This window comes from Hyperolius riggenbachi, chromosome 4 (assembly GCF_040937935.1).
Source record: "Hyperolius riggenbachi isolate aHypRig1 chromosome 4, aHypRig1.pri, whole genome shotgun sequence".
Lineage (NCBI taxonomy): Eukaryota > Metazoa > Chordata > Amphibia > Anura > Hyperoliidae > Hyperolius > Hyperolius riggenbachi.
In genome coordinates this window covers 459,735,316-459,762,933 of record NC_090649.1, presented here as the reverse complement: position 1 = coordinate 459,762,933, position 27,618 = coordinate 459,735,316, and the positions used below count along the sequence as shown (strand labels likewise).

At 46.3% G+C, this 27,618-nt stretch overlaps 1 protein-coding gene across 8 annotated transcripts in view; it reads right to left on the bottom strand.

Annotated features, from left to right (window-relative positions):
- CDC42BPA (CDC42 binding protein kinase alpha) overlaps positions 1-27,618 on the bottom strand; it is a 275,310-nt gene that overhangs the window by 25,419 nt on the left and 222,273 nt on the right. For all 8 annotated transcript variants that reach the window (XM_068232799.1, XM_068232801.1, XM_068232798.1 and 5 more), the window contains 13 exons: positions 26,392-26,511; positions 25,150-25,230; positions 23,548-23,653; positions 23,151-23,287; positions 21,736-21,875; positions 17,432-17,513; positions 14,330-14,546; positions 14,119-14,181; positions 11,311-11,904; positions 9,056-9,153; positions 7,004-7,088; positions 4,064-4,187; positions 16-133 (listed from right to left, as the gene is read on the bottom strand). In XM_068232799.1, the coding sequence (XP_068088900.1) occupies positions 16-133; positions 4,064-4,187; positions 7,004-7,088; positions 9,056-9,153; positions 11,311-11,904; positions 14,119-14,181; positions 14,330-14,546; positions 17,432-17,513; positions 21,736-21,875; positions 23,151-23,287; positions 23,548-23,653; positions 25,150-25,230; positions 26,392-26,511 (1,965 nt within the window). The remainder of the gene's footprint in view (positions 1-15; positions 134-4,063; positions 4,188-7,003; positions 7,089-9,055; positions 9,154-11,310; positions 11,905-14,118; positions 14,182-14,329; positions 14,547-17,431; positions 17,514-21,735; positions 21,876-23,150; positions 23,288-23,547; positions 23,654-25,149; positions 25,231-26,391; positions 26,512-27,618) is intronic.

Sequence of the window (27,618 nt, the reverse complement as noted above, 5' to 3'; positions counted from 1 at the left end):
TTGGAGGCCTCTCACCATGGGAAGATCCTTGAGGATCTGGATGCCGTCTCCGGGGCCCATGTGTGCTATGTGGTTGAAGTTTGTGGGGTTGGATATCAGCTTGTTCCTCATCTCTGGGTCCCGCAACATCTCTCTGGAAGAGACAGGAGAAGGCAAGTGAAGACACGACAACCGGTAACATCAAGGCTGACAGAACACATATATCCCCCCCAAAAACATCAGCCAATCAGATGCTGGCTTCCATTTTACTCAACAATATCTTGTTCACAAAACACATGGTCATCTGCTTATAACCATCTGTGGCCCATCTACTTATAACTGTCTGTATCTTCCTCACTGGAGGCAAGTATACATCGTACACTTTTTCTTTTTATTGCTTTTAGCTATGGCATAAAGTTAAAAGATATCCGAGGCGGATGAAAAAAAGAAAACTAGGTTTACTTAGCTGGGGCTTCTTCCGGCCCCTCGAGGCCTCATCTGCCCCTCCAGTCTTCTTCCTGCTCCCCCTGGCGGGTCTGTGTTTTCTGCGCACGCGCTTGCGTCTTCTTGATCATACTGCGCCAGCACATGTGCACAAGACACCGACCTGCCGGGGGTCAGGAATATGGCAGAGCTTCCCAGCAGGAGCAGAAAGAAGACTGGTGCTGCGGCGAGGGACAGACGTGACCTTTAGGGGCTAAAAGAAGCCTTGGATATCCTTTAAAGGGAAACTTCAGCCTAAACAAACATACTGTCAACAAGTTACATTAGTTATGTTAATTAGAATAGATAGGTAATATAATCTCTTACCCACCGTGTTTTAAAAGAACAAGCAAATGTTTGTGATTCATGGGGGCTGCCATCTTTGTCATGGGGGCAGCCATCTTTTTGGTTGAAAGGAGGCGACAAGGAGCAGGAGACACAGTTCCAACTGTCCTGTGTCCTGATTACCCCTCCTAGCTGCACACGCTAGGCTTCAAATGTCAAATTCAAAATGTAAAAAAAAAAATTGCTTCAAAACAGCAGAAAGAGAACAAAATCAGAAATCCCATCATGCTTTGCACACCATAAGGGGAAAACTGCCCGGGCAGTTTTCTTCTGTGCAGCTAAAAATGAGGTTTGTATAAGAGAAACAAAGTTCTTATGCTGTGAAACTGTTAAAGAAACACAAAGCCTTTTCAGTGCTGCTGAGTTGATTTTTAGTCCGGATGTTCACTTTAAGCACCTCCTAGACGTGTTAATCAGCAGCATATAGATTGCCCAGCAAGCTCATGGTGAACCAGAACTCACTGGAGTGTGTAAGGGGCTACAATGGTTTAAAAAACCCTTGTGCTAAAATGTTAAGCAAAACAAAAGTTTGCCATCTTAAAACAGAAGGTATTTGCGATAATTCAGACTGGAGTGAGCATATAATGCCTCCCACGTTGCATCACTGCTGATTATGCAAATCATCCTTTGTTGTCCCTATAAGCTAAACACAACTCCATTACCACTGGAATGCAATGATGTGTCATCTTGTTAATTGTACAGAGCAGCATATACACCCTCCTGGTGTAATCACATCTTTCTTTTATAGAGGAAGGGAGGGGGAACAACCGCGATTGTCTCTTTAGGATCACCCAAGTGGGGCCGGGTCAGTCTCCGCCTCTGGTCCCACTGTGGTTGCCTTAGCAATGACCCACATTGTGAGTACAATAACTATACACTATGTTCCAGCTACCTTCCCTACTACACTCGATTTTCTCTTAAATCTCTACCTCTTATTTTTGTTTTTCCAAAGGCCACAATTTATATCTATTGACTGTGCTTTCATCGCAAAAAAACAGAAAGTTATTGTGAATACTTTTCAGCCCTGCTTGGCTGATCAAAAAGTTGAATTTGTAAATGTGTGCAAATCTCCCCATGTTGCGGTACGCTGCGCTGGGAATGCCCTATCTAACGTGCGTCCATACCTACATTACCGTGCGGCTCCTGTGGCGATGTGCATTGGACCGGAAGTCATGTACTGTATATACTTGAGTATAAGTCTACAAATTTAGGTCTGATTCACTAAGTAAAAGTATTGGGATCGACTTATACACGAGTCACAAGCAACACTGAGCACACTGTGTCATGTATGTGGCTGGATAGTGTACTGGTTAAAGGAGAACTGTAGAGAGAGGTGTATGGAGGCTGCCATATTTATTTCCATTTAAGCTATACCAGTTATCTGGCTATCCTGCTGATCCTCTGCCTCTAATACTTTCAGCCATAGCCCCTGAACAAGCATGCAGCAGATCAGTTGTTTCTGACAATGACAGATCTGACAAGATTTGCTGCATGCTTGGTTCTGGTGTGATTCAGCCAATACTTCAGCCAAATAGCTCAGCAGGGCTGCCAGGCAACTGGTATTGCTTAAAAGGAAACAAACATGGCATCTTCCATATACCTCTCACTACAGATCTCCTTTAAGGTCTCTGCCTTTGACATGGGAGACCAGGGTTCGAATCCTGGCTAGGTCAAGTACCTATTCAGTAAGGAGTTCAAGGCAAGACTCCCTAACACTGCAGGGTGGCCTCCTGAGCGCGTCCCAGTGGCTGCAGCTCTTGAGCGCTTTGAGTCCGACAGGAGAAAAGCGCTATACAAATGTTCAGATTATTATTATTATTACTATTCGTGACATTCCCATTTGCAGCAATTTACCCAGTGGTAGGTGACACTTTCCTGGTAAGGGCCCGTTCAGACTACAAAGTGCGGACCGCAACGCATGCGGACCGCAACGCGTACGAACGCACGCCATCCGCGTTCGTATGCGTTGCGTGGCTGATCCCATCACTGAAAAGTGAATGGGACAGCCGCGCGTTTTTGTAAAATCTGCGTGCAGCATGCGTTCCCGGACCGCACAGGTCCGGAACGTATGCTGTGTGAACATCAGACATTGCACTCTATGCAATGTCTGATGTCCTGCGTGTCGGCCCCCCGCACGCGTTTCCAAAACGCATATGGAAACGCGTGCAGTGTGAACGGGCCCTAAAGGAAATACCAAGAAAACCCAGGTCTGAAAGTCCTGGCCACAGCAATTAAGGAAAGGGGCGGGCGGAATTCTGGACTGCAGGAAGGGGAGTGAATAATTGCTGCACTCGGAGTCTTGAAGGAGGTATTGGCTAGACTTAAAGAGTAACTGTTGAGCATAAAATTCTTTATTTTTATCTGGTAAACAAGTAGTAAGGATGCTAATCAGGCAATTCAAAAGTTAAAATCACTATTACTTTTCTTGTTGATAAATGATCATTCCCCAGTTTACATGACTCATTTGGTACACAGAAAATTTGGTACACAAAAGAGAAGTTGCAGGGCATGCTGGGTTGTCTTTTTTTGCTTCCCTACTTCCCCTCAGACTTAACGAATGTAGCCTGATTGGCTGAAGCCTCTTTCCCTCCCGTTTTCCCCTCCCACACCTCTATTCCTCTCCGATTGGCCAAAATTTCTCAGGCTGAAACAATGCACTTTCTATAGTGAAGGGCGGGCAAATCAGGCAGAGGAGACTAAGGGTGGATATTACATCAAGACTGGCTTCAAAATAGCCACAGTAAATATGGAAACTGTCTAGAATAGGATTCTCTACTTTTCCTTTATAAAATTCACAGGAATCATAAAGTAGACAGTGCAATACATATGTTATGTAAGTAGAGAAAATATTTATCTACTTATATATCTGTTTTTTTCCCTGAGATAGTATGGCTGACAGCTCCTCTTTAAGGGACTGGAGGGGTTAATGGCTGCAATACTGTATGCTGCGTAGCCATTAACCCCTCCTGGGCCCCAAGTGCAGCCATTCACTTTGTGGTGTACACTTATACTTGAGTCAATAAAAAGTTCCAGCCTGAGTGGGGCGATTATTTGGGTTGACTTATACACAAGGTCAACTTGTATTCGATTATACACGGTAAGTCTATGGTAATGCACGTGTCTTTAAAGAGGAATTTTCCCAGAGTAAAATGACCCATGCATTACTTTTCTCCTATGTTGCAGTCACAGTAAGTAGTAGAAATCAGTCATTACCGTACAGTACAGACAGTACAGAAAGCGATGTGGAAGCCATTACCTCCTCTGCTGCATCCTCTCTTCCTCCGGGACCCGAAAGGAGTACCGCCGTTTATTATTCATGTTCCGCACCATCTGCTTCCGACTGTTGTCCGACGTCTCTGGAACCACCAGCTCATCGCCTTCTGGAAATAGAGAAAAGATAGAGAGCCAATAAGAGCTGGACGATATATTAGGGGCTAAACTAACTTTTCCCTGATGCAAACAACAACAAACAACATTTGTAAAGTGCTTTTTTCCTATAGGACTCAAAGTGCATAAGCATGGCTCAGACCAAAAATTGGTTGATGTCAGGCTAAACAGTTGGCTTTTCAGTCTGGATTTGAATAACTCCAGGGATGGGGCTGTCTTCTTTATGGAGTGTGGTAGGGAATTCCATAGGGTAGGGACAGCATGTCATAAAACTCTGACTTATGAGGTGCACTCTGGGAGTGACCAAGTTTATGGCTCCTGCTGATCGGAGGTTGTGAGACGTGGTGCAGTTTCAGCAAGTCTTTCATGTTATCCAAGGCCATCATTCAGTAGGGATCTGAATATCAACAGTCCAATCTTGAAGAGTGTTCCCATTTTACAAGTCGTCAGTGCAGTAAATGAAGAATCTGTGTTATGCGACAGTAGCGTGGCTGCAATATAGCAGCAGAATTCTATACTAATTGCAGGAGGTACGGGTCCTTGTTTGGGAGGCCTGCATAAGCAGTAGTCCATGAAAATAGAAGCAGGATCGCATACCTCTATCCAGTGGGTGCCGAGGCAGGATCCTCGGCAATCAGCAATCCACAAACAAAAAAGATGGATCTGCACACAGTCTTCATGAGGAACAGTGCAATTTATTGTCCCATCGTACGCATACAATCTGACCGTACTCAGGTTTGCGGCCACTAGGGGTCGAAACGATCATCGGAGTACGGTCAGATTGTATGTGTGTGATGAGACAATAAATTGCACGGTTCCTCAAGTTTATGGACTGCAGTAGTCCAGCTGTGATGTAATGAAGGCGTGAACTAGGGTTGGAATATCCCTCTGGGGGAATGAGATAATGTTTGCAATGTTCCTCAGTTGAAAGTAGGAAGATTTGACTACAGCTGAGATTTGGTTTCTGAAGCTCATTTCCCCATTCATCAGCACTCCAAAACTGCACAAGGTCAGAGCTATTTATGTCTGAATTCCCTATCCCGATTGGTGTTGATTTAGGATAGAGCTGTTTCGATGAAAAGCGCTGGCTTTGGACAACAAGGACCTCAGTTTTGTTAGCATTCAATTTCAGTCAGATGTCATTCATCCACTCTTGTAGCTCAGTTAAAGTGGATCCGAGATAAACTTTTACTCATTGCATAATTGTGTCCCTTTCCCATAGTTTAAAGGGCATTCCTCAAGCCAAATACTTTTTTGTTTTAATACTTTAATTCCCTATAAACTAAACAAGCCCCGCCCACAGCTTCAGAGTACCAAGGCATTTTCAGACAGTAGGAAGGGCTTACAGGAGCTCAGTCTGGGCAGGAGGAGGGGAGATGTTACTAGCCATTGATTTCAAAGGCAGAGGGTAGGAGGAGAGGGGGCTGAATTTGCAGCATCTTCAGCTTTTCGATGAAGCCTTCCTCTGGTCCTCATGGTCTCCCAATCTTTCATCTACAAATTTAGTGCCAAACTGTCAAAAGTCCTGTCAAATGCATATCATTCAGTCATCCAGTCTTGTGGCTACTCTTCTCATATACATACCTGTATATGAGAAGAGTAGCCACAAAACTGGATGACTACTGGCAACCACAGTGTATACCAAGCAGGGGTGCCTCTAGCCATTTTGTCACTCCAGGCGAGAAAACCTGTGCCCCCCCCCCCCTGAAAATAAGGGGACAGAATGAAATCACAAAGGGGGGCACAGGGAGACAGTGGGAGGCACAAAGGGGAACAGAAGGTTGCACAAAGGGGGACAGAAGGAGGCACAAACGGGTGACAGAAAAAAGCAGAGGGGGATGTAAGGAGGCACAGGGAGACAGAGGGGGGCAGACAAAGCCACAGGGAGACAAAAGAAGGCACAAAGGGGCACAGAAGGAGGCACAGGGGGACAAAGGAAGGCTCAGGGGGCAGAGGTAGCACATGGGGACTGAAGAGGCACATGGAGACAGAATGAGACACAAAGGGAGACAGAAGGAGGCACATGAGGACAGAAGGAGGCAGAGTGGGACCGAAGGAGGAACAGGGGGGCAGAGGTAGCACAGGGGGACAAAAAAAGGCACAAGGGGACAGAAGGAGGCAGAGGTGGTACAGGGGGACTGAAGGAGGCACATGAAGACAGAAGAAGGCACAAAGGGAGACAGGAGGCATAAAGGGAGACAGAAGGACAAACAGGGGGTCAGACATGGTACAAGGGATTGAAGGAGGCACAAAGAAACAGAAGGAGACACAAAAGGGACAGAAGGAGGCACAAAAGGGGGGGAGATGTACAAGGCACAGAAGGACACAGTGACAGCTGCCTGCAACTTACGCTAAGCAGATGCATCAGGAGCAAGTAATAGAACGCCAGTGGGGGTGGGGCTTAGTTAGGGGGCGTGGCTTTGGCCAGGGGCGTGGCTTAATCCAGCAACATGGCGCCTCCAGGACCAATGGCACTCCAGGCAATGGCCTGCACTGCCTATGCCTAGAGGCTCCCCTGATACCAAGAGAGGACTACTTACCATTCCTTCCTGGCTGTGCTAATGTAATACACTATATTGGCTGCCAAAAACTTGGCAAATGTTCATACAGTTTAAAGATGTAACTACATATACATGGAGCACAACTATAGGAGCAATCAGGATTTTAAGGAAATAATGAATGTACGTGAAATTTTACAAAATATTGTTGCATAAAATGATAAACTGCTCTGATTGACAAATAAGCCGATTATCAGAAATATAATTTATTGAGGTTGCTACATACAAAACATCTCACTCAACAGACTTACCAGCCATTTTATTTTTGAAATAGATAAGTCGTACAGTTTCTAATCCAAGAAGATTAAGAGAACCTTCCGTGTTTAATGGACGCACCTGGTGAAGACAGAACAGATGGGTTTAGCGGCCACAATCCTCTCCTAACAGGAGATTCAAACAGACCCCAAGTATACTGTAAGTAACATACATAGACTGCTGGTTTTACACCTCAAGTAATGCACAACACTACTGCGTTATTTATTATACTTTGTATTAAAACAACTTACATTTTTTTTTTTTACTTTTATTTAATTAGGAAAATATTAAAGTTAAATTCCTCGGTTAACCTCCCTGGTGGTATGATTATTTCTAGATTTTAGGATCTTAAAGCGGTGCAATTTTTTTCACACACTATTAGATCCTAGAACCAGGAACAATTCATACCGAAGGAAGATTTGCGGCAGCCCTGCATTTACTCACCTCCCGGGGATCCAGCACTGAAATTCTCCCTCCATCCTCCGGGGGGCACTGTAAAACTATAGAGAGAATGCTGCCTGTCATGAGGACAAACGCCGGTCTCACCCGAGAGATCCAGAGCCTCCACGAACTGGTATGGCTGCCGGCGTCTGGATCCCAGGGGAGGCGAGTTAGAAACGCCCGCTGTGCTATCTACCCATACCCCCAGTCAGGCTCAGGATTACTGCTACTGGCTTTTTTCCCCACTCCAAACCTGACTCGGGATTACCACCAAGGAGGTTAACAATGTCACTAGAAAATGTCTCCACAACAGCAGTAAAAAGGTAATCTGATCGACTGTGAAATTCCTTTGAAACTCTGGTACAAGAACTAACCAGTGGCCTTTTCTTTGCTGTGTCTAAAATTAAGTGCGATTCATCCCAACGACACATTACCATACACAAAAGTCCACAAGGACCAGCACACACAGGGATTTCTTCCAAAACGCAGAAATCTTTATTACAAAATCTTCAACATCATAAACATTAAAATACGTGAGCCGTCACAGGGACAATCCAGCAATACGATAACCGCCAAAGGCTATTTTTGCCATGCTGTTTGGACTTTCTATATGATGGGGACCTTTGTCTAACCGACTATAAATACTCCGTATGGGGACTAGGCTTTCGATGGACAGTGACAGTCTTTGGTGGTTATCCTATTGCTAGATTGTCCATGTGATGGAGAACGTATTTTAATGTTTACGACGTTGAAGATTCTGTAATAAAGATTGCTATGAGTTTTGGAAGAAATCCCTGAGTGTGCGGGTCCTTGTGGACTTTATACTGGGTGTCCGACCTGGTGCTCTGGCGGACTGATCTTGCACCTCAGTTTATGCTGTGGGGGAGCGCGGCCTGGAGACCACACCTGGGCACATTACCATACGAAGACACTGCTGAGTCCTCTGCTGAGCAAGATGTTCAGCACCACGGAGAGGGGGAGGGAGAATCTACGTAACGTGTACAAGAGAATCTAAACAGCAGGGAAGAGGTGCCCAGTTTATAATAGAACTGTGTTAACCTTTAGCAACCAATTTATTTAGAGGCTTGCAAGTGTTCCAGGACAATTTATTTTAGCACTTTTTTTTATTTCTTATTGGTTACATTTCCTTGCTTTTAATGAGTACTGCTGTAATGAGTATTTATGGCCACTTGTCACTAGGGGGCAGTGTGAGACAATAACAGTGGACTTGTGCTTTCAGTTTCTATATTTTCTGCTAGTAGAGAGAAATCTAAGCATACCAAGAATTTACAGAACAGTTCTGCTGAATGAGGACAAAAGCAGGGCACTTATCTCAAGTGAGATAACTCTATTGAAACTGGTAATAGGTTAAAAGGAGAAAAGGGAGGTGGCTTACCTCAGGGATGGCACAGAATTAATTAAAAAAAACATTTTGATTTGTTGCGTGCTTGTTTCAGTTGTGTTATTTAGACATTATTGATGCCTGAAAGATCAACAGGACAGCCAGGTAATCAGTATAGTTGAAAATGAAATAAATATGGCAGCCTCCATATCCCTCTCACTTCAGGTGTCCTTTAAATAAAAAAAAAGAGAGATATGATGTTTACCTTCTTGAGAGGAATAGTCTGAATCCACTCCATGGAATTAATGTCATATATGTCAACTGCATTCTCACTGTACACCGACAGGTAGGGGGCGTTGTAACCTGCAAGAGAAGAGATGCTTAGTGCTCAGGAACAAGATGGAGGCACACACTGTAGAAGAGAATGGAGTGAGGGATGATCTTCTGGCCGGAGATGGGTCAGCTTCTGCATCAGGAATCTGCTACTACTCACTGCACTGCTTTCACCAAAGAACGGTCCCTCATGACTGTCACTATATCGCTGGTGGCTCTGGGGAGGCCATATTTATACTTTCTCCTTCAGCAGAAATACTTTCTAGTGTCCTCCCTTCCATATATAGTAACACCACCTTGTATGCAATAACACCCTTTTCCCCTGGCCAAAGCTTATGTAGGCTCTGCAAACATCCAGCCCCGTGTTGGAATCTCTTCTTTGGATTAATGTTGTCCCCACTAATAGGCTATTTTAAGACTTCACCACTATATAATGGGTTGGCAACACCCGGCCCCCTTTTAGGAGCTGGGACCGTTTACAGTGGATTAACCACATACTAATTATGGGCCGTCATGTTTTTAATGAGATTTCATGCTGTTGACTGGCGTGTGGTATGGCAATCACTCACCACACTGGCTGCCCTCCCTGGTTTGGACCGTCTCGGACTTTGCTGGGGGCGTGACATTTACTGTGCCTCACAAGACGGCTGAGCGCACGCTTTTGGGTGGTGAGCACGTGTGGAACGCAAGTTGCGCTATTTTGGCACGGCAATCTATGGATGTGCATGTCCATGTGATACCATGATAGGGACCTCTAGTTGCCTGGTCTTCATGCACAGGACTCAGAGACATTGGCCTCAATTCACAAAGCATTGGCGCATGAGGTAATGCAGAAAACAGCCGACTTTACCGAGCACTTGGGAAACTGTCAATTCATAAAGGCTGTTACTGCATGGCAAGCTGAAATTACAGAGCAGTGAGGTAAATTACCGACTTGTGCGGTAAATACCTCAACAAATGTCAGTAAATGTCAATTCATAAAGACTAGAGCAGGCGGTTAAGCCCAGAAACATTACCAGCAGCTTTGATCTGTCGGAGACTGTGCGGAGCCCTGACTCACAGAAGCAGAGAGGGATTACCTATGACTGACAGGAGCAGAGAGCCAATAGAAATAGCCTCTGTCTCCTGCGAGTCCCGCTGATCAGATGCTGATAGGATCTGAAGTCTCCTCAGGGAGTCAAGCTTTTCTACCCCCCAGGCAGCAGAGAGGAGAGAGAACAGAACAAAAAAGGTTTCCCCTGCAGCCCTTCAGACGTTTAACCCTTCAGGTACCTGTTTGAAGATGCAGAGGAGCTAGTGGCAAAATCACCTAAGCATGGCATGTTTAACGTTTCTTGGAGTTCATGTAAGCTGGCAGTAAAATAAAATGTTAAGAAAGACTAATGGACATATTAACAGGGAGCAGAGGCAGTATAACAAACGTAGATTCCAAAGGGATGTCAGGGATACCTCTTACTATTATAATTGCCCTCACTGCTCGGAACAGCGGTAACAACACAGAGACAACTCCACACTGCTTTGCTGTTACCGAACAGGGTTTTGTCAATTGAAGCCGGTAAATTACCGAACTTCTACTGCACATTAACATTTTTATGAATTGACAAACAAAAGTCTAAAATACCAAATGCAGTATTTTAACAACCAGATTTTTTTTATAGCACACACCCTTTATAAATTGAGGCCATTGTGTCACCCGAGATAAAACATACGGACCCCTGGAGGAAGTGGTAACTATACCAAGCTCATGCACAATACTAATACACTGGATAAACGTTTACATCATTCAAAGCAATTGGTGTCATCTGAAGACCTGCTGTGCTGTGATTGGGCTTGGCCTGGCCTATGAATCATAAGCATTGACTATACATGGGATGAGGGTCTGACAGCTCCAGCATACACTTCTGCATGGCATGCGGACTACACTGTCGCACCAGTACTAACCTTCAGTGTTGGATTGCTCTGCGACTAATCTGATTGTCTTGTGTATGGAAGCATACATGAACTTTGCACATTGATTTCACATGGCTGAAGGCCTGTTATGTCCACCATACACTTTTGCCTAGTATCTAGCCTATGTTGGCGTACCACTACCACTCTAGCCAGTACTTAGCTGAAGACAATTGGCATGCATAAGCATCTCGCTGATGATCTCTATTGATTAGTTCTATTTTAGGAAGCACCACTTACAGCAAGACACAGGAACCGCCGGCCACATGAGCTCCTGCTGCCGTGACCTCCGACCCTGGCAGTCGACGTAAACCCCAACGCTGCTAAAACACAGCAGGTATTCCTTATTCGAGATCTCCACCGCGCAGATGGCGTCCGTGGCCTGCTGCGTGATGAAGGAGAGGGTGTGGTCGTCGTGGTGGAGGAGGCTGGACGGGCTGCCTTCTGCATGTAGCGGGTACCTGATAAAGCCCGACTGATAGCCCACGCACAGGCGCTCGCTGAAGATGGCCATCCACTGGACGTTGCCCGGCACCTGGATCTCCTTGATCTTTTTGTGACGGGTCTTGCTTTGGTTCAGTTCGTAGCAGAGAACCTGTCTCTTCATGGCCACACACAGGCAGGTGAGGGCTCCGTGCCGCACCTGACCAGAAACGATGCCCTGGCAGCCCTTCGTCTCCGCCAGCTTGAAGAACTCAGTCTCTCTCCCGTCCAGGGAGGCCGTGGGGTAGAGGCGGACGTGGCGGTTTCTCCCAGAGATCACGGTGATTAGCTGCTCCTGCGGGATCAACTCTACCTGGTGCACCTTCTTGTTGTCCCCCACTCTTATAATCTCTGTTGAAGAAGAGCAAAAAACAAGTTTACGCCCGGATGTAAGCAAAAGACTTAAAGTGAACCCGAGGTGAAAATAAACTGATGAGATAAACAATTATATTTATCCTCCTACTCCTAAAAATGACAAAGTACCCCATGGTTTTCTTTTATATTTAAACATTCGCAAAGTACCGAAGGTTGAATGTTTTACTGTCTCTAATCAGTAGCAGCCTACCAAGTGTCCCAGAGTGAAAATGCATGAACTATTGACCTTGTCCTATTTTTCCCTGTCCTCAGAAGTTGTATTTTGCCAAAAAAATGTTTATGGCTGTAATTGGCTTATCAATGATGTTTACTGTATTCCTGACAAGATACTGACAAGACAGAAGCTGTCACTTCCATGTCTAAAAATTAACTCTTTCATGCAGCAAAATAAAGTAAGCAAACAGCCCGGTTATTAATATGTTTGGCACTGTACATACACATGATTATCTCATGTCACATGTCGCCTCGGGTACACTTTCATATAGTTTATAGGACATTCCTCAAGCCAAATCTTTTTTTGGTTTTGTTTTAATACTCTAATTCCCTATAAACTAAACAAGCCTCGCCCACAGCTTTTTAGAGTCCCTTGGCATTTTCAGACTGTAGCAAGGGCTTATGGGAGCTCAGTCTGGGCAGGAGGAAGGGGAGGTGTTACTAGCCAGAGATTTCAGAGGCAGAGGGGAGGAGGGAGGAGGAGAGGGGACTGAATTTGTCACATTACACACAGGCAAGCTGATAGCATCTCCAGCCCTCAGCCTGTGACAAACAGAACATGGCTGTCCTCATTATATCACAAGAATAAATAATCAAACTATTGAAGCTGTTTGCAGCTAGATTTGCTGTGTAAACGGTCTAAACTTTAGATAAGATATATAGATAAGTTACTTGTTATAGTTCGTTTTTCATCTCGGATCCGCTTTTAAGCGGAATTGAAAGCTGTTTAAGAGTTTCACTTACCTGGAGCTCCTGCCAGCACCCTGCAGCCAACCTGTTCCCACGCAGCCACTCACCGATGCTCTGGTCCCTCACCACGGCTCACTTTCACCTCCTTGTTCACCCTTCTGTAGCCAGATGTGTACTGTGCAGACGCAGTCGAGATTTTCTCGTACTGCGCCTGCGCAGGGCACTCCTGGCTACAGGAATGCATACTAGGTTACGCATGGCCAGGGTGCAATGGAGGTCGACTTAGAAGGGAAAACCAGTGAGCCGCGGCGGGGGATCTGTCCAGGACTGAGAGGGTACAGGTTGGATGTAGGGGACTGACAGAAACCTCAGGTAAGCAAAACTCTTACTTTTTAAACAGCTTTCAGTTCCGCTTTAAAGAGGAACTTTAACACAGGATTGAACTTCCTCCCAATCAGTACCCGATATCCCCTTTCCGGGATCAGAGAAGAGTTGTGGAGAGGCATGGGAGGGTCGTGGGAAGGCGCTGGGGAGAGCTGTAAAAAGGTTGCGAGGGAAGTATGGGAAGGCGGGGGAGAGCCGTGGGGAGGTGCGGGAGGATCGTGGAAAGGTTGTGGGAGAGTCGTGTGGAGGCGCAGGAGGGTCGTGAGAAAGCTGTGAAGAGTCATGGGAAAGCTGGGAAGAGTCATGGGAAAGCCAAGAAGAATCGTGGGCAAGCCAGGAAGAGTCATTGAAAAGTCAGGAAGAGTGATGGGACGGCGTTGGAAAGCCGAGAAGAGTTGTGGGGAGGCACGGGAAAGTCATGAGAACGTTTAGGTAGAGTCGTGAGAAGGTTGAGGTAGAATTGTGGGGAGCTGTGAGAGTTGTGGGAAGTTTGTGGGGAGAGTTGTGGGGAGGCAAGGGAGAGCTGTGGTATGGGAACATTTGGAACAAAGCATTGATTGGAACTGAAGCGTTGTAACTGTATGCACTACTCAGTCGGATGGAGGGGGTCATCTTATGCCAAAACTAAAAGCCTTCAGAGAGTTAGTATGGGAGGGCAGTTGGAGGGTGCAGAGTTGGGTTAAGGAGGGAGAGGGGGGTTGTTTAAAAAGAAAACTACAGGAGATGGCTTGTAAGACGGCTGTCAATCTGCTCTGCAAGGGGGGAATGGTGGAGCACAAATCTATTTTGGAAAATTCCTGGAATTCCGCTTTGACTTGATAAACAAACATTTTCTGAGTATAACATCTTGACATACTTCACTAATGAAAGTGAGAACAGCTGGAGCAGATTGTGGAATCTTACCGTCTTTGGTGACGTGAACCACGAACAATCCCTCTTCGTTCCCCAGAGCTATTCTCTCGTGATCTGCAACAGAGAACACAACGGAGGCGTTCAAGAGAAGCGATGACAGAGTCGTATAAACGAGACGCTGCAGTACCCCTGCAGGGGGGAGGTGGTCTATAACACGCTTATTTCTCCATGCAAACGTGACAATCGCCTGATGGCGGCTCACCCAGAATGGCGGCGGACTGCGTGTTCTTGATGAGTGGTAGCGTGCAGTCATACGCCTCTTTGGGGATGTAGACAGAACGTTCCTTCAGTTTGTTCTTCTTCAGGATGCGGTGCAGCTCGTTCAGCACGCCGACCCACTTACTCCGATCGCTCTCGCTGTCCGCTAGCAGCAAGATGGAGCACTTATTGCTGGAGGCCGAGAGCTGAGAGGCCGTCACCTTAAACGGGGCACAAAAACATAGATTTACTTACCGCAGAAAGGAAAACAAAATATTTCACCTAAAGCCCAGTTCACACTGCGGAGCAAATGTACCCAGGGCTGTAGAGTTGGAGTCAGAGTCAAGGACTTAGGACCAATTGGTGGCGGAACCGAATCCACTGGACAGGTGAGTCTGAGTTTTGCACACAGCTATCAGTCTAGTGTGAACCAGCACTATCTGTTCCCATAGGCTCCTATTGCACGACTGCAATACGGTTATAGAAAAATACAGCAAGTTGGAATTCTGCATTTGCGGTCCAGACCGTGTGTTTTGCATTTCCGTTCCGCCTGACATTGTAAACGGATGCTATTAAAGAGGCACTTAAGTTAAAAAAAAAATTTAGTTTTACTCACCTGGGGCTTATTCAGCCCCCTGCAGCTGATCGGTGCCCACGACGAGTCGCTCTGATGCTCCGGGTCCCGCCGGCGGCCACTTCCGGTTTCGCCGTCAGGACCCGTCAGGCTGGGGAACGCGGCTGGTTCTACGTGTTCCCAGCCAAAATAGCACCCCTATGCGGCCATATGTCCCCAGCCTGACGGGTCCTGACGGCGAAACCGGAAGTGGCCGCCGGCGGGACCCGGAGCATCAGAGCGACTCGTTGTGGGCACCGATCAGCTGCAGGGGGCTGAAGTAAGCCCCGGGTGAGTAAAACTCAATTTTTTTTTCTCACTTAAGGTTCACTTTAACAACATAGGATTTGTTCACTGTTCGATTTTTTGCGTTTCAGAAAATGCAGTGTTTTTTATTGCAGTGCGAACTGGTCCTTAAAGAGGAATTCTAGTGACAAACTATTCAGGATGCCCACTTTTACATTATTTATCCTGGTTTTAGCATCTGAAACACTTCCAATAGCTATATATTGCTATATACTGATATGTAACTCCGCCCTTCCAGTGATATTTAGCCTAGGCTGTGATGTCACATAGTCTTCTATCCCAGAGCACTTTGGGAGACCAGGTGTTGTTTCTGCTCAATTCTGAACACACAATAAACATTCTGCAGTGATGCATTTTGCCAACAATAAAGCGGTTTTATTTATCAAGTTACTTTCACGAATGTTCCTCATTAAAGAAAACCAAAGACGCAAATACTTAAAAGATTTGATACTTACCTGGGGCTTCCTCCCGCCCCATAAACATGTATGAGTCCCTCGCCACGATCAGCCCCGGTAATAGCTTCAGTGATGTCAGTCCGGGGTCCGCACATGCGCAGAAGACCCAGACTGGCGACTGAAGCAATTACAGGGGCTGATCGCGGCTGAACAGCATACCGCAGGAGGACAGCGAGGGAATCACACGTGTTTATGGGACGGGAGGAAGCCCCAGGGTGAGTATCAAATCTTTAAGTACCATCGTCTCTGGTACACACTGCTGAAAAAAAGAACCCAGATACTTACCGAAGGAGAGGGAAGGCTCTGGGTCCTAATGAGACTTCCCTCTCCTCTCCCGGTGCCCACGGTGCTGCGCTGTCCCCGGGAACAGTATTTGACTAAATTGGTCAAATACTGCTTCTTCCGCCGGCGAAGGTGACTTCGGAAAGTCTTCAGGAGCCCAAGTACTCCCGAAGATGGGCCGCTCCACACTACGCGTGAGTGCCCTCTATCGCATCGTCGTGCATGCGCAGTATGGAGCCGCCTGTCTTCTGGAGGACTGTGCTCCCGAAGTCCTCCGGGGCGGGGGCTTTGGACGGGGAGCCAGCGCTCCACCGAGGGCACCGGGAGAGGAGAGGGAAGGCTCATTAGGACCTAGAGCCTTCCCTCTCCTTAGGTGAGTATCTGTTTTTTTTGTTTTTTTTTAGCAGCGGGGTTACATTGGCTTTAAAGTGATCCTGCTCAGGTTCAAAATAAGATATGTAACCTGAAGAGAGGGAAGCTTCAGGATCCTATTGAGGCTTCCCTCAGTAGTCCGATGTCCCTGGTCGCTGAGCGCAGCCCCCTCCACATCGGGGCCACGCTCTGTAGTAGCACGGAGCGGCCACACTTCAGTGACGGGGGACATCAGAGCACCGATGGAAGCCTCAATAGGATCCTGAGGCTTCCCTCTCTTTAGGCAAGTATCTAATTTAGTCACAATCAAAATGAACTTCCGCACACTCATGCAAATCCTCTAGAGAATCCGTTCACAAAAATCATGCAGCAGTCAATGCTGTCCCTACAGCTAAGTTAAAAGCTGGGATCTTCGTTACAAGAATAAAGTCTCTTGCGTAGTCACATACATTGCGTAGAGGTAGCCCAGTGTCGTATGTGTCCTAACTCTGGCTAACTCTGTTTTGTTTGCCACACCCCTTCCAGCACCTCCCTATGAAATCTGTAAGTGTTTAAATGTCCTAGCTCGAGGTGAGGAGCCTTGATTCTGTGTTTTTTTAATAAAGTATCTAATATACACTTTAAGCCTTCCCATGAAGAGAGGATGTGTTAAAGCCTCCTTGATCACACACCTGTCACCTGAGAGCGCGGTTCTGTGTGCATGCATAGACCGCTCCCAGCGACGGGAGCGAGATCATGGAGGCGTGCGGACAGGACTGCGCATGCAGTAGCTGCGACTAGAGCTCACAGACCTTTCTGAGGGAGTGACGGCACATAGGAGGGGGACTGGAGGACCTAGAGGGACCTAATGGACTATGGTGGGCTGGCAGAAGCCCCAGATAATTAAAAATCCACTTTCTTGTCCCAATTTAGGGGTGCTTTGTCTGTCCCCCCCCCCCCCCCCCCCCCCGTGATCTTTTCACCTGCAACAAAATCTTGAAATGTGAATACATATTTATGTTGCAGGTGCCATTTAAGCTGCAGGGGAAAACTATTCCCATTCACCAATAGACATAATGTGAGTAAAACCGCCACCTACTCTGAAGATGCAGGGAATATCCTTGCGATTGGCATGGATGACATCAGAGGCCAGGACTGAGCTCACTGCAAATTCCTCATCTCTGGAAAACACAAATTGAAAAAAATCACTACAGATACCAACCGACAGCAGACATACCTGGGATACACACAAGCAAGTGGAGCTGTGCTCATCCTATCGAGGGCCCAGAATTTGAAGGACAACTTAGCAATAAATATTTTTCAAAAAGGACACCTAATGTGTGTGTGTGGGGAGTTCTCAGATTCTTTACTTCCTGGTCGGCACCCTTTGACCCGGCCATACTACTCTGCACAGTACGTCTGCTTGGGCACCTTGCGACCGCGCTCCCCGGTGACACTATATGACTTAGGCGTGTCAGCAAGGCGCCCCAGTTGAACATACTGGGCAGCGAGGTATGTCCAGGTCAGAGGGCACCAACCATGAAGTACAGAACTTAGATACAGTGGGTTGCAAAAGTATTCGGCCCCCTTGAACTTTTCCACATTTTGTCATATTACTGCCACAAACATGAATCCATTTTATTGGAATTCCACATGAAAGACCAACACAAAGTGGTGTACACATGAGAAGTGGAACGAAAATCATACATGATTCCAAACATTTTTTTTTACAAATAAATAACTGCAAAGTGGTGTGTGCATAATTATTCGTCCCCCTTTGATCTGAGTGCAGTCATTTGCCTATAGACATTGCCTGATGAGTGCTAATGACTAAATAGAGTGCACCTGTGTGTAATCTAATGTCAGTACAAATACAGCTGCTCTGTGAGGGCCTCAGAGGTTGTCTAAGAGAATATTGGGAGCAACAACACCGTGAAGTCCAAAGAACACACAAGAAAGGTCAGGGATCAAGTTACTGAGACATTCAAAGCAGGCTTAGGCTACAAAAAGATTTCCAAAGCCTTGAACATCCCACGGAGCACTGTTCAAGCGATCATTCAGAAATGGAAGGAGTATGGCACAACTGTACACCTACCAAGACAAGGCCATCCACCTAAATTCACAGGCCGAACAAGGTGAGCGCTGATCAGAAATGCAGTCAAGAGGCCCATTGTGACTCTGGGCGAGCTGCAGAGATCTAAAGCTCAGGTGGGAGACTCTGTACATAGGACAACTATTAGTCATGCACTGTACAAAGTTGGCCTTTATAGAAGAGTGGCAAGAAGAAAGGCATTGTTAACAGAAAGCATAAGAAATCCCGTTTGCAGTTTGCCACAAGCCATGTGGGGGACACAGCAACCACGTGGAAGAAGGTGCTCTGGTCAGATGAGACCAAAATGGAACTTTTTGGCCAAAATGCAAAACGCTATGTGTGGCAGAAAACTAACACTGCACATCACTCTGAACACACCATCCCCACTGTCAAATATGGTGGTGGCAGCATCATGCTCAGGGGGTGCATCTCTTCGGCAGGGACAGGGAAGCTGGTCAGAGTTGATGGGAAGATGGATGGAGCCAAATACAGGGCAAACTTGGAAGAAAACCTCTTGGAGACTGCAAAAGACTTGAGACTGGGATGGAGGTTCACCTTCCAGCAGGACAATGACCCTAAACATAAAGCCAGGGCATCAATGGAATGGTTTAAAACAAAACATATCTATGTGTTAGAATGGCCCAGTCAAAGTCCAGATCTAAATCCAATCGAGAATCTGTGGCAAGATCTGAAAACTGCTGTTCACAAACGCTGTCCATCTAATCTTCTTTTGCAGAGAAGAATGGGCAAGGATTTCAGTCCCTAGATGTGCAAAGCTGGTAGAGACATACCCTAAAAGACTGGCAGCTGTAATTGCAGCAAAAGGTGGTTCTACAAAGTATTGACTCAGGGAGGCCGAATAATTATGCACACCCCACTTTGCACGTATTGATTTGGAAAAAATGTTTGGAATTATGTATGATTTTCGTTCCACTTCTCACATGTACACCACTTTGTATTGGTCTTTCACGTGGAATTCCAATAAAATTGATTCAGTTTTGTGGCAGTAATATAACAAAATGTGGAAAACTTCAAGTGGGCCGAATACTTTTGCAAGCCACTGTATTTACTGGAGAACGGAGGGAGACACCGGGGCACGGGAGGTGCGGCAAGCATCTGCAAACCCCCCCCCCCCCCCCCCCCCACACACACACACACACACACACACACACACACACACACACACACACACACACACACACACACGCACATTTGGCATCCTTTTTGAAAAATATTTATCACTAAGGTATCATTTAAATGGAAAAGGAGGTGCTGTGGGGAAAGGTCAATTCACATAAAAAAACAATTAACCCTCTGCACTCGCTCACCTCAAGCAGGGGCCTCTAGTAAGGGCTTCTTCACACAGACGCTTTCCCGGTGTTTTAACGCAATGTTATACGGGATATACCGCCGTACCATTCAAGTGAATGGGAGCGTTCGGGAAAGCTTTCATGAAAGCCTGGCAGTTGTTCCCGGGGTCGCATCTCGTCTCGAAAGCAACATGCAGTATTCAGAGGCGGTAAACGCCAGGAAACCAGTGTAGGGGACCCAAACCGCTAGCCTTGAAGGCTTCCCAAAAGCTGGCATCTAAACGCCGGCGCTTGAATGCAGCGCCGAGCACAAGCTTGGCAAAGGTCCGTCTGCATCAGCCCTAATAAAAACAGCTTGCACAGAATTCGTGCTCAGTTGCACTCTTTTGCATGAGGTCATTCACACACAAAATGCAGCAAGCACTGCGATTGTGATTGGGCAAACTCCCACTATTTACGCAGCAACAAATCGAAAACCCCTGCATGACTTCCATCCGTTCAAAGTGCACTTTGCTTTTTGTGATCCAAACGCAACTAGACCACAAAACACACCGTGGAAAATAGCCCTTAAAGTGGATCTGAGATAAACTTTTACGTATTGCATAATTGTGTTCCTTTCCTATAGTTTATAGGGCATTCCTCAAGCCAAATACTTTTTTTTGTTTTGTTAGAACACAAATTCCCTATAAACTAAACAAGCCTCACCCACAGCTTTTCACAGTGCCTTAGCACTCTGAACCTTAGTAGCAAGGGCTTATGGGAGCTCAGTCTGGGCAGGAGGAAGCGGTTACTAGCCAGAGATTTCAGAGGCAGAGGGGAGGAGGAGAGGGGAGTGAAGTTTTCACAGGCTGAGGGCTGGAGATGCATAGCAGCTTGCCTGTGTGTAATGTGACAAATAGAACATGGCCGCTCTCATTGTATCACAGAAATAATCATAAACTGTTGAAGCTGTGTGCAGCTAGATTTGCTGTGTAAACTATCTAAACTTTAGATAAGATATATAGACACGTTACTTGTTAGTTAGTTTTTCATCTCGGATCAGCTTTAAAGGACAACTGTAGCAAGAAGGCTATGGAGGCTGCCTGACTATGCTGCTAATCCTCTGCCTATAATACTTTTAACCACAGCCCCTGAACAAGCATGAAGGAGATCAGGAGTTTTTGACATTGTCAGATCTGACAAGATTAGCTGCATGCTTGTTTCTGGTGTGATTTTTTTTTTTTTAAAGAAAAATATGGCAGCCTCCATACACCTCTCACTTCAGTTGTCCTTTAAAGAGAACCCGAGGTGGGTTTGAAGAATATTATCTGCATACAGAGGCTGGATCTGCCTATACAGCCCAGCCTCTGTTGCTATCCCAAACCCCCCTAAGGTCCCCCTGCACTCTGCAATCCCTCCATAAATCACAGCCACGCTGCTGACAAACAGCTTGTCAGAGCTGGCTGTGTTTATCTCTATAGTGTCAGTCTGCTGCTCACCCCGCCTCCTGCAGAACTCCAGTCCCCGCCTGCATCCCTTCCCTCCCTGCTGATTGGAGGGAAGGGACAGGGGCAGGGACCGGAGCTATGCAGGAGGCGGGGGAGCAGCTGAGACTGACACTACAGATGTAAACACAGCCTCACAGCAAGGCTGTGATTTATGAGGGATTGCAGAGTGCAGGGGGACCTTAGTGCGGTTTGGGATAGCAACAGAGGCTGGGCTGTATAGGCAGATCCAGCCTCTGTATGCAGATAACATTCTGTAAACACACCTCAGGTTCTCTTTAAGGTAGCCAAACTCTGTTCATTTTTTAAAATAATTTTTTACTTTTTAAACACTTGATCGAATAGCCTTTTCTACCATGGGTGATGAGTCAGTTATCAAAATTTGTACAAAATCAAGATTAGTCGATAGAAAGAAAGGTTTCATTTAATCGCTGATTACATTTGGATCATTTTTCAGAATGATTATGAAGTCAAACTATCTGGTTGTGTCATGTATGGTTCAGTTTGCTGGTCTTACCTCATATCGATGACCTGGCTGACAACACAAGATGGATGGGAGGATTTCCCTTCTGCAATATCGTACAGGAAGAGTTTGAAGTCGCAAACAACAGCCAGCGCCCGCTGCCACCCCTTCTTCACTCCCGCTGGCTTGGGAACCTGAGAGACACAAATAGTCATGTCACTACACCGCTGTGACACAGGAATGCTGGGAAAAAATGGCGCATGGAGCGCCTACGTCATCCATAACCAATCAGATTAAAGTCCAAACCAACCAAGCACTAAAGTAAACCTGAGACAACTAAAAAGAAAAGTTCTATACATACCTGGGGCTTTCTTCAGCCCCCTTCATCCTGATTGGTTCCTCTCCGCTCTCCTCCACCGCCGGGATCCTCCGCTAGGCTGCCCGGTAACTTTGAAAGTCTAGCATTGTGCACATGTGCAGAGCAGGAGCACGGACCGACTGCGCCTGCGCCGACTAGCCGAATTACTGGGCCGCCAAGCAGAGGATCCAGGCAGCTGAGGAGGGCGGTGAGGGACCAATCAGGCTGAAGGGGGCTGGAGGAAGATCCAGGTATGTATAGAACCTTTTTTTTATTCATCTCAGGTTCTCTTCAAATGGGCAAAAATCTTGATACAATCTTTTCTGTTCAAAAAGTAGTGCAATCTAGCATTTATGGTTCTGTCTAACTTGAAGGTTAACTCTAGAGACAGTTGTTCTTGAGAATCACAGGAAATAAGCAGTAACAGACCTACTCAACTGGCCTGTCTGGCAAAGCCAATAATGCAAAAGTCAGACTCACTGATATCTCTTCTTCACCAATTCTGGTATTGAAGTGTGAACATTAACTGAAGCCCATGACCTGTATCTGCATGGCAGCTAAATGACCGGCTGATAACATAACTGCAGTATTCCTAATAAGGTGCTCAGGAAGGGCTGGTTCACACTGAGTGATTGCGCTCAGTTTGCCAAACACCAGAGATCGGCAAAGTGTTACAGCAGTGTCACTTATGAGGTTGATCTCATAGCAGCATTTTGATTTCGAGAAAATCGAAAAAAGTGCTGCCTGTACAATGTTTAGAGCAATTTTTCTAAAAGGAACTGGCAAAAATGCACAATCCTTTAAAAATCGCTCTGAAAAATCAGTCGGTAAGTGCTTAGCAATTGTGATTGCGCTTTGTAGTGTGAACTAAGCCTGAGTGTGAGTTATAACAGCCGTTTGAAGACAGGCTATTGTGAAGCCACTTTCTAGTTGAGGAAATGCAGTACTTTTTTCTTTTGTAGTATTGCTCAAGCTTTATTAAGCAAGGCAAAAATGACATTCGTTTTTGACCAGCATGCAGCATTTCTTTCTTTTTTTTAATTATTATTGAACAAGCTTTATTAAGTAAGGCAAAAATGACAATTGCTTTTAAGCAGAATGCAGCACTTACTCGTACGTGTCCTTCGTATGCCGTCCCTATGCCTTTCTGGGGGTCGATGCCCAGTGGTCCCTTTGTTTGGTCAGGAGGAATGGGGCACACAGAGGGGGCTTTGTCTGCGCAGGTCACATGGCAAGAGAAGCCGCACACTGCCAAGGAGACAAATACAAAATGTAAGTAACAAAAAGTTATTTGAAACTAACAGGAAGACAAGGAGGTAACTCTGAAAATAAGTAAGTGTGTGTGTGCGTGTGCGTGTGCGTGCGTGTGTGTGATATCAGGTTGCCTATTTTTTTTATCTATGCCCACCTCGGGCACTCTTTGACACTACTATAAAAATAAATAGAGACATGAAGATAGCACAGTTTCTTGACATGCAAGTAGGCTTTGTAGTAAGCTGCATACTCACCCTCGCAGGTGCACCCCTGGCGGATCAGACCCACCATCAGTGATGTGCACTGGTTACATTTTGTTGGCGTGCTGAATGTCTTCACAACAAACTGATGGGCTTTGGGCTATAAGACAAAAACATCAGACATCAGAACATTTTCCGCTTTCCTCATATGCTTAGAGTGAAGCTGCATACACGTTAAAGGGCATATGGAGTGAGAGGTCTATGGTGGCTGCCATATTTATTTCCTTTTAAGCAATACCAGTTGCCTGGCAGTTCTGCTGGTCTATTTGGCTGCAGTAGTGCCTGGATCACACAAGAAACAAGCATGCAGCTAATGTTGTCAGATCTGATAATCATGTCAGAAACCTCTGATCTGCTACATGCTTGTTCAGGGTCTATGGCTAAAAGGATTAGAGGCAGAGGATCAGCAGGGAGGCTGCCTTAGAGCAAAGCTCCGGTGAGGGACCATAGGCTTTAAGGGGCTGGAGGAAGCCCCAGGTAAGTAAATCTGATTTTTTTAAAAAGTCTTTTGTATCCTTTAAGCTGGCAGCTAACGATACAATTTGCTGAACGATTGCTTACGACCGATTATTCACATGAACGATCAGGAATGATCGTTTGGGACCACTAACTGATTAAAATCTCCTAGCCTATCTGAGCAGATTATCGACATCGATTCGATTTTTGGATCGATCCCATCAATCTGATCGGATTGGCTAGGAGATTTTAGTCCATTAGTGGTCCCAAACGATCATTTCCAATCGTTCATAAACAATCGTTTAGCAAATTGTATCATTAGTGGCCACCTTAAAGAAAACTAGAGCTGATAACATATATAAAGTTGTATACATAGCTGGTAATCCACGAAAAATTCCAGAGGGTCCGCACACTCTAATGTACCATGTCCTGTTTATTCAAAACGTGACACACCATTCCACAACCAACGAGTCGTTTCGGGGCCCTGTGGGGTCCCCTTTGTCAAGGCTACAGTACAGAATGGTACTGGTGCCCGGAAACGACTCGTTGGTTGTGGAATGGTGTGTCACGTTTTGAATAAACAGGACATGGTATATTAGAGTGTGCGGACCCTCTGGAATTTTTTGTGGATTACAAACATTGGTCCAGCACCTCACTAGTGGTGTGCGACTTCTCTCTCTGTGCACGTATACATAGCTGGGGCTTCCTCCAGCCCCATAAGCACAGATAGCTCCCACGCCGCCGTCCTCAGCCTTCTGCAGCACCGGTACCGGGTCCCGTAATACCAGCCAGTCGCGGCCAGTCTGACGCAAGAGAAGAGCGCTCTTTGCGTATTTCTACAGCAGCCGATGGAGAGATACATAAATAGCGCACTTCTTTTGCGCAGACTGGCCGCGACTGGCTACGGGACCAGGTACCGGAGCTGGAGACATTGGAGGACGGCGGTGTGGGAGCGATCCGTGCGCATGAGGCTGGAGGAAGCCCCAGGTATGTATAAAACTGTTCTATGTTATCCGCTGTGGCACACTTTAAGGCATTCATTAAATCAGGGATATTAGGCTTCATTGCCTACAGGGTCACTTTAGCTCCACACATCGCTGTTTAGTCACAGGTCTATGGGAAGGGACACTGTGGCGTTACCTTAGGAGTGGATGATCCGGTGCTCAGAAAGGAGGCTCTGATTGTCGGAGTCTGGACGGAGCGCGGAGGGTGATCTGTCGTCTGTGGGGAGGAAAGACGCGGCATTATCTACAGGTAGAATCATCATTAGAAATGAGCAGTGAGCTGCTAACCAGTGCAGTATGACAATTTCATGCAATCTGCCTGCAGCTTGGAAACCGGCCAATCAAATTCACTTCCTGCCTATTGCTGATTGGCTTTATCTCAAACCTGTACGGAATTTCCAACGCCATCCCAATGCCCATCTCTAATCCTCACCACACCAATAACAGCTCATCCGCGGCGAGGTCACTTAACTCTGAAGACTACTGGAGCAGACGCCAGGTTTTAAAAGACTCAACAAGACACGTCACAGTGCGGTCACTGACGCAGATGGCTGCTGCGACGGGCCAATGGGAATAGTGTATGTGATGCTAGTAATTCTGAGCTACAAGTTTTATGCAAACTTTTGCAGCTTGAAAATGGACTTATTGAATGCCACAACTGCTCCATTCTGGACCGGAGCTACAATAGGGGAAAACCTGGGCAATTGCTCCAGGGCCCCCGAGCTGGCTGCCTTGCCCCCCGCCTCCCCCAAATTTAACCCCCTTAGCGGGAATCCCGAGTCAGGCTCGGGATGGAAATCCGCAGCTGAGAGCGGTAATCCCGAGTGAGTTATATGCAGGAGCTGCTGCAGATCTCTCTGTGGTATGTTTTTTTATCTTGTTTTTAGGATCTAAAAGTGTGAAAAAAAATCACGTGGCTTATAGTGCCTAAATCTGGAAATTATAACGCCAGGGTTAACTGTGCCCCCCAGGACCCCTGTAGAGTCTTTGGCAAAGTGGAGTTTCTCCTCTCCTGACGGGCGCACTCCTCTGTCAGTCTGTGGCTCTGTGCACTACCATCTTGATCCTGGCAGGGGCATTGGTATGATTGATTGGAAACGATTGTATGGGACCACCAACAGCCAAAAAACTCCTAACCCATCTGATCTGATTGATGTGAAAGTGAGATCAATTTCATTAATTCGATCGGATTAGTTAGGAGATTTTCCTCCGCTAGTGGTCCTGAATGATAGTTTCCAATCGATCATATCAATGATCGGAAATGAATAGCCAATTTGGCAAACTGTATCACTAGTGGCCACCTCAGGCCACTGCACATCTCAAACCGAATTTTACCAAATAATTGTAAAAAACTGAAAGCTGGACGGACAGAACGTACCTCGCCAGGCTCGATGTCACTCATGGTCGATGGGGACCTGGAGCGCGATATGACCTGAGATTTCGCATCTTCGTCTCGCGACGGAGTATTGGATAGTGTAAAGTTGTCCACCGAATCCATCTGCGAATACAAAACACAGACACAGCGTTCAGCTTCTGCGCGAGTCATCTAAACGATTGGAATTCTGAGGGATGAGCGCAAAATAAGTAGAAGGCTCAGCCTGACTTCTGCAAACTCATAGTATGGGGGGTGAAGTATGGGGGAGGCAGGCACCCTCACTATAACCGCCTATCTGAGGCGCACAGCAGCAATAGAGCACAGCAAAGCTATGTACCAGATGTTTGGCTTAGTACATAAACCCACACTGAATCCTGATCAGCATGTTAGCAGTGAGAGTTAAAGAGGAACTCCAGTGAAAATAATGTAATATAAAAAGTGCTTCATTTGTACAATAATTATGTATAAATGATTTAGTCAGTGTTTGCCCATTGTAAAATCTTTTAAATCCCAGATTTACATTCTGACATTCATTACATGGTGACATTTTTACTGTGGGCAGGTGATGTAGCTGCTGCATGTTTTTTTGGCAGTTGGAAACAGCTGTAAACAGCTATTTCCCACAATGCAGCAAGGTTCACAGACAGGAAACTGCCAAGAGTACGTACTCAGAATTTCTTGTGGAAGGGGTTTCACCACAATATCAGCCATACAGCGCCCCCTGATGGTCTGTTTGTGAAAATGAACAGATTTATCATGTAAAAGGGGGTATCAGCTACTGATTGGGAGCGTGTACCTGCGGCACCTGATCTTTGAATGCTCCATCTCTTTTATACCGAGGCCCCGCCTTCCTCCACAAGGCACCAGTTCTCCGCTCTCGGCCCATGCAGTACCGCCCCTCAGGGATATCTGTATGTCACCCAGTGACTCTCCCTCACCACAGCATTGGCCAGTGCAGCAGGGGGAGACTTAAGATGATATGGATGGTTGCTTCGTATAAGCCCCTCCCCCTGAAAGACCGGTGAGGTGTGAGGCGAGTGTCATGCTCTCCCTCGCACTTCAACAATCAGGCCTCACTGTATTCCCAAGCACCCCTAATAGTGCTCACTCTATCCCTTCCCTCCCTAAATATCCCTGGTAAGCCTCCCTGGGGCAGTTCACAAAGTCTCTTCACTAGAAGTGGGATTGTCCTTTGCATCAACGCAACAGACAATATCCACCTGCAAGATT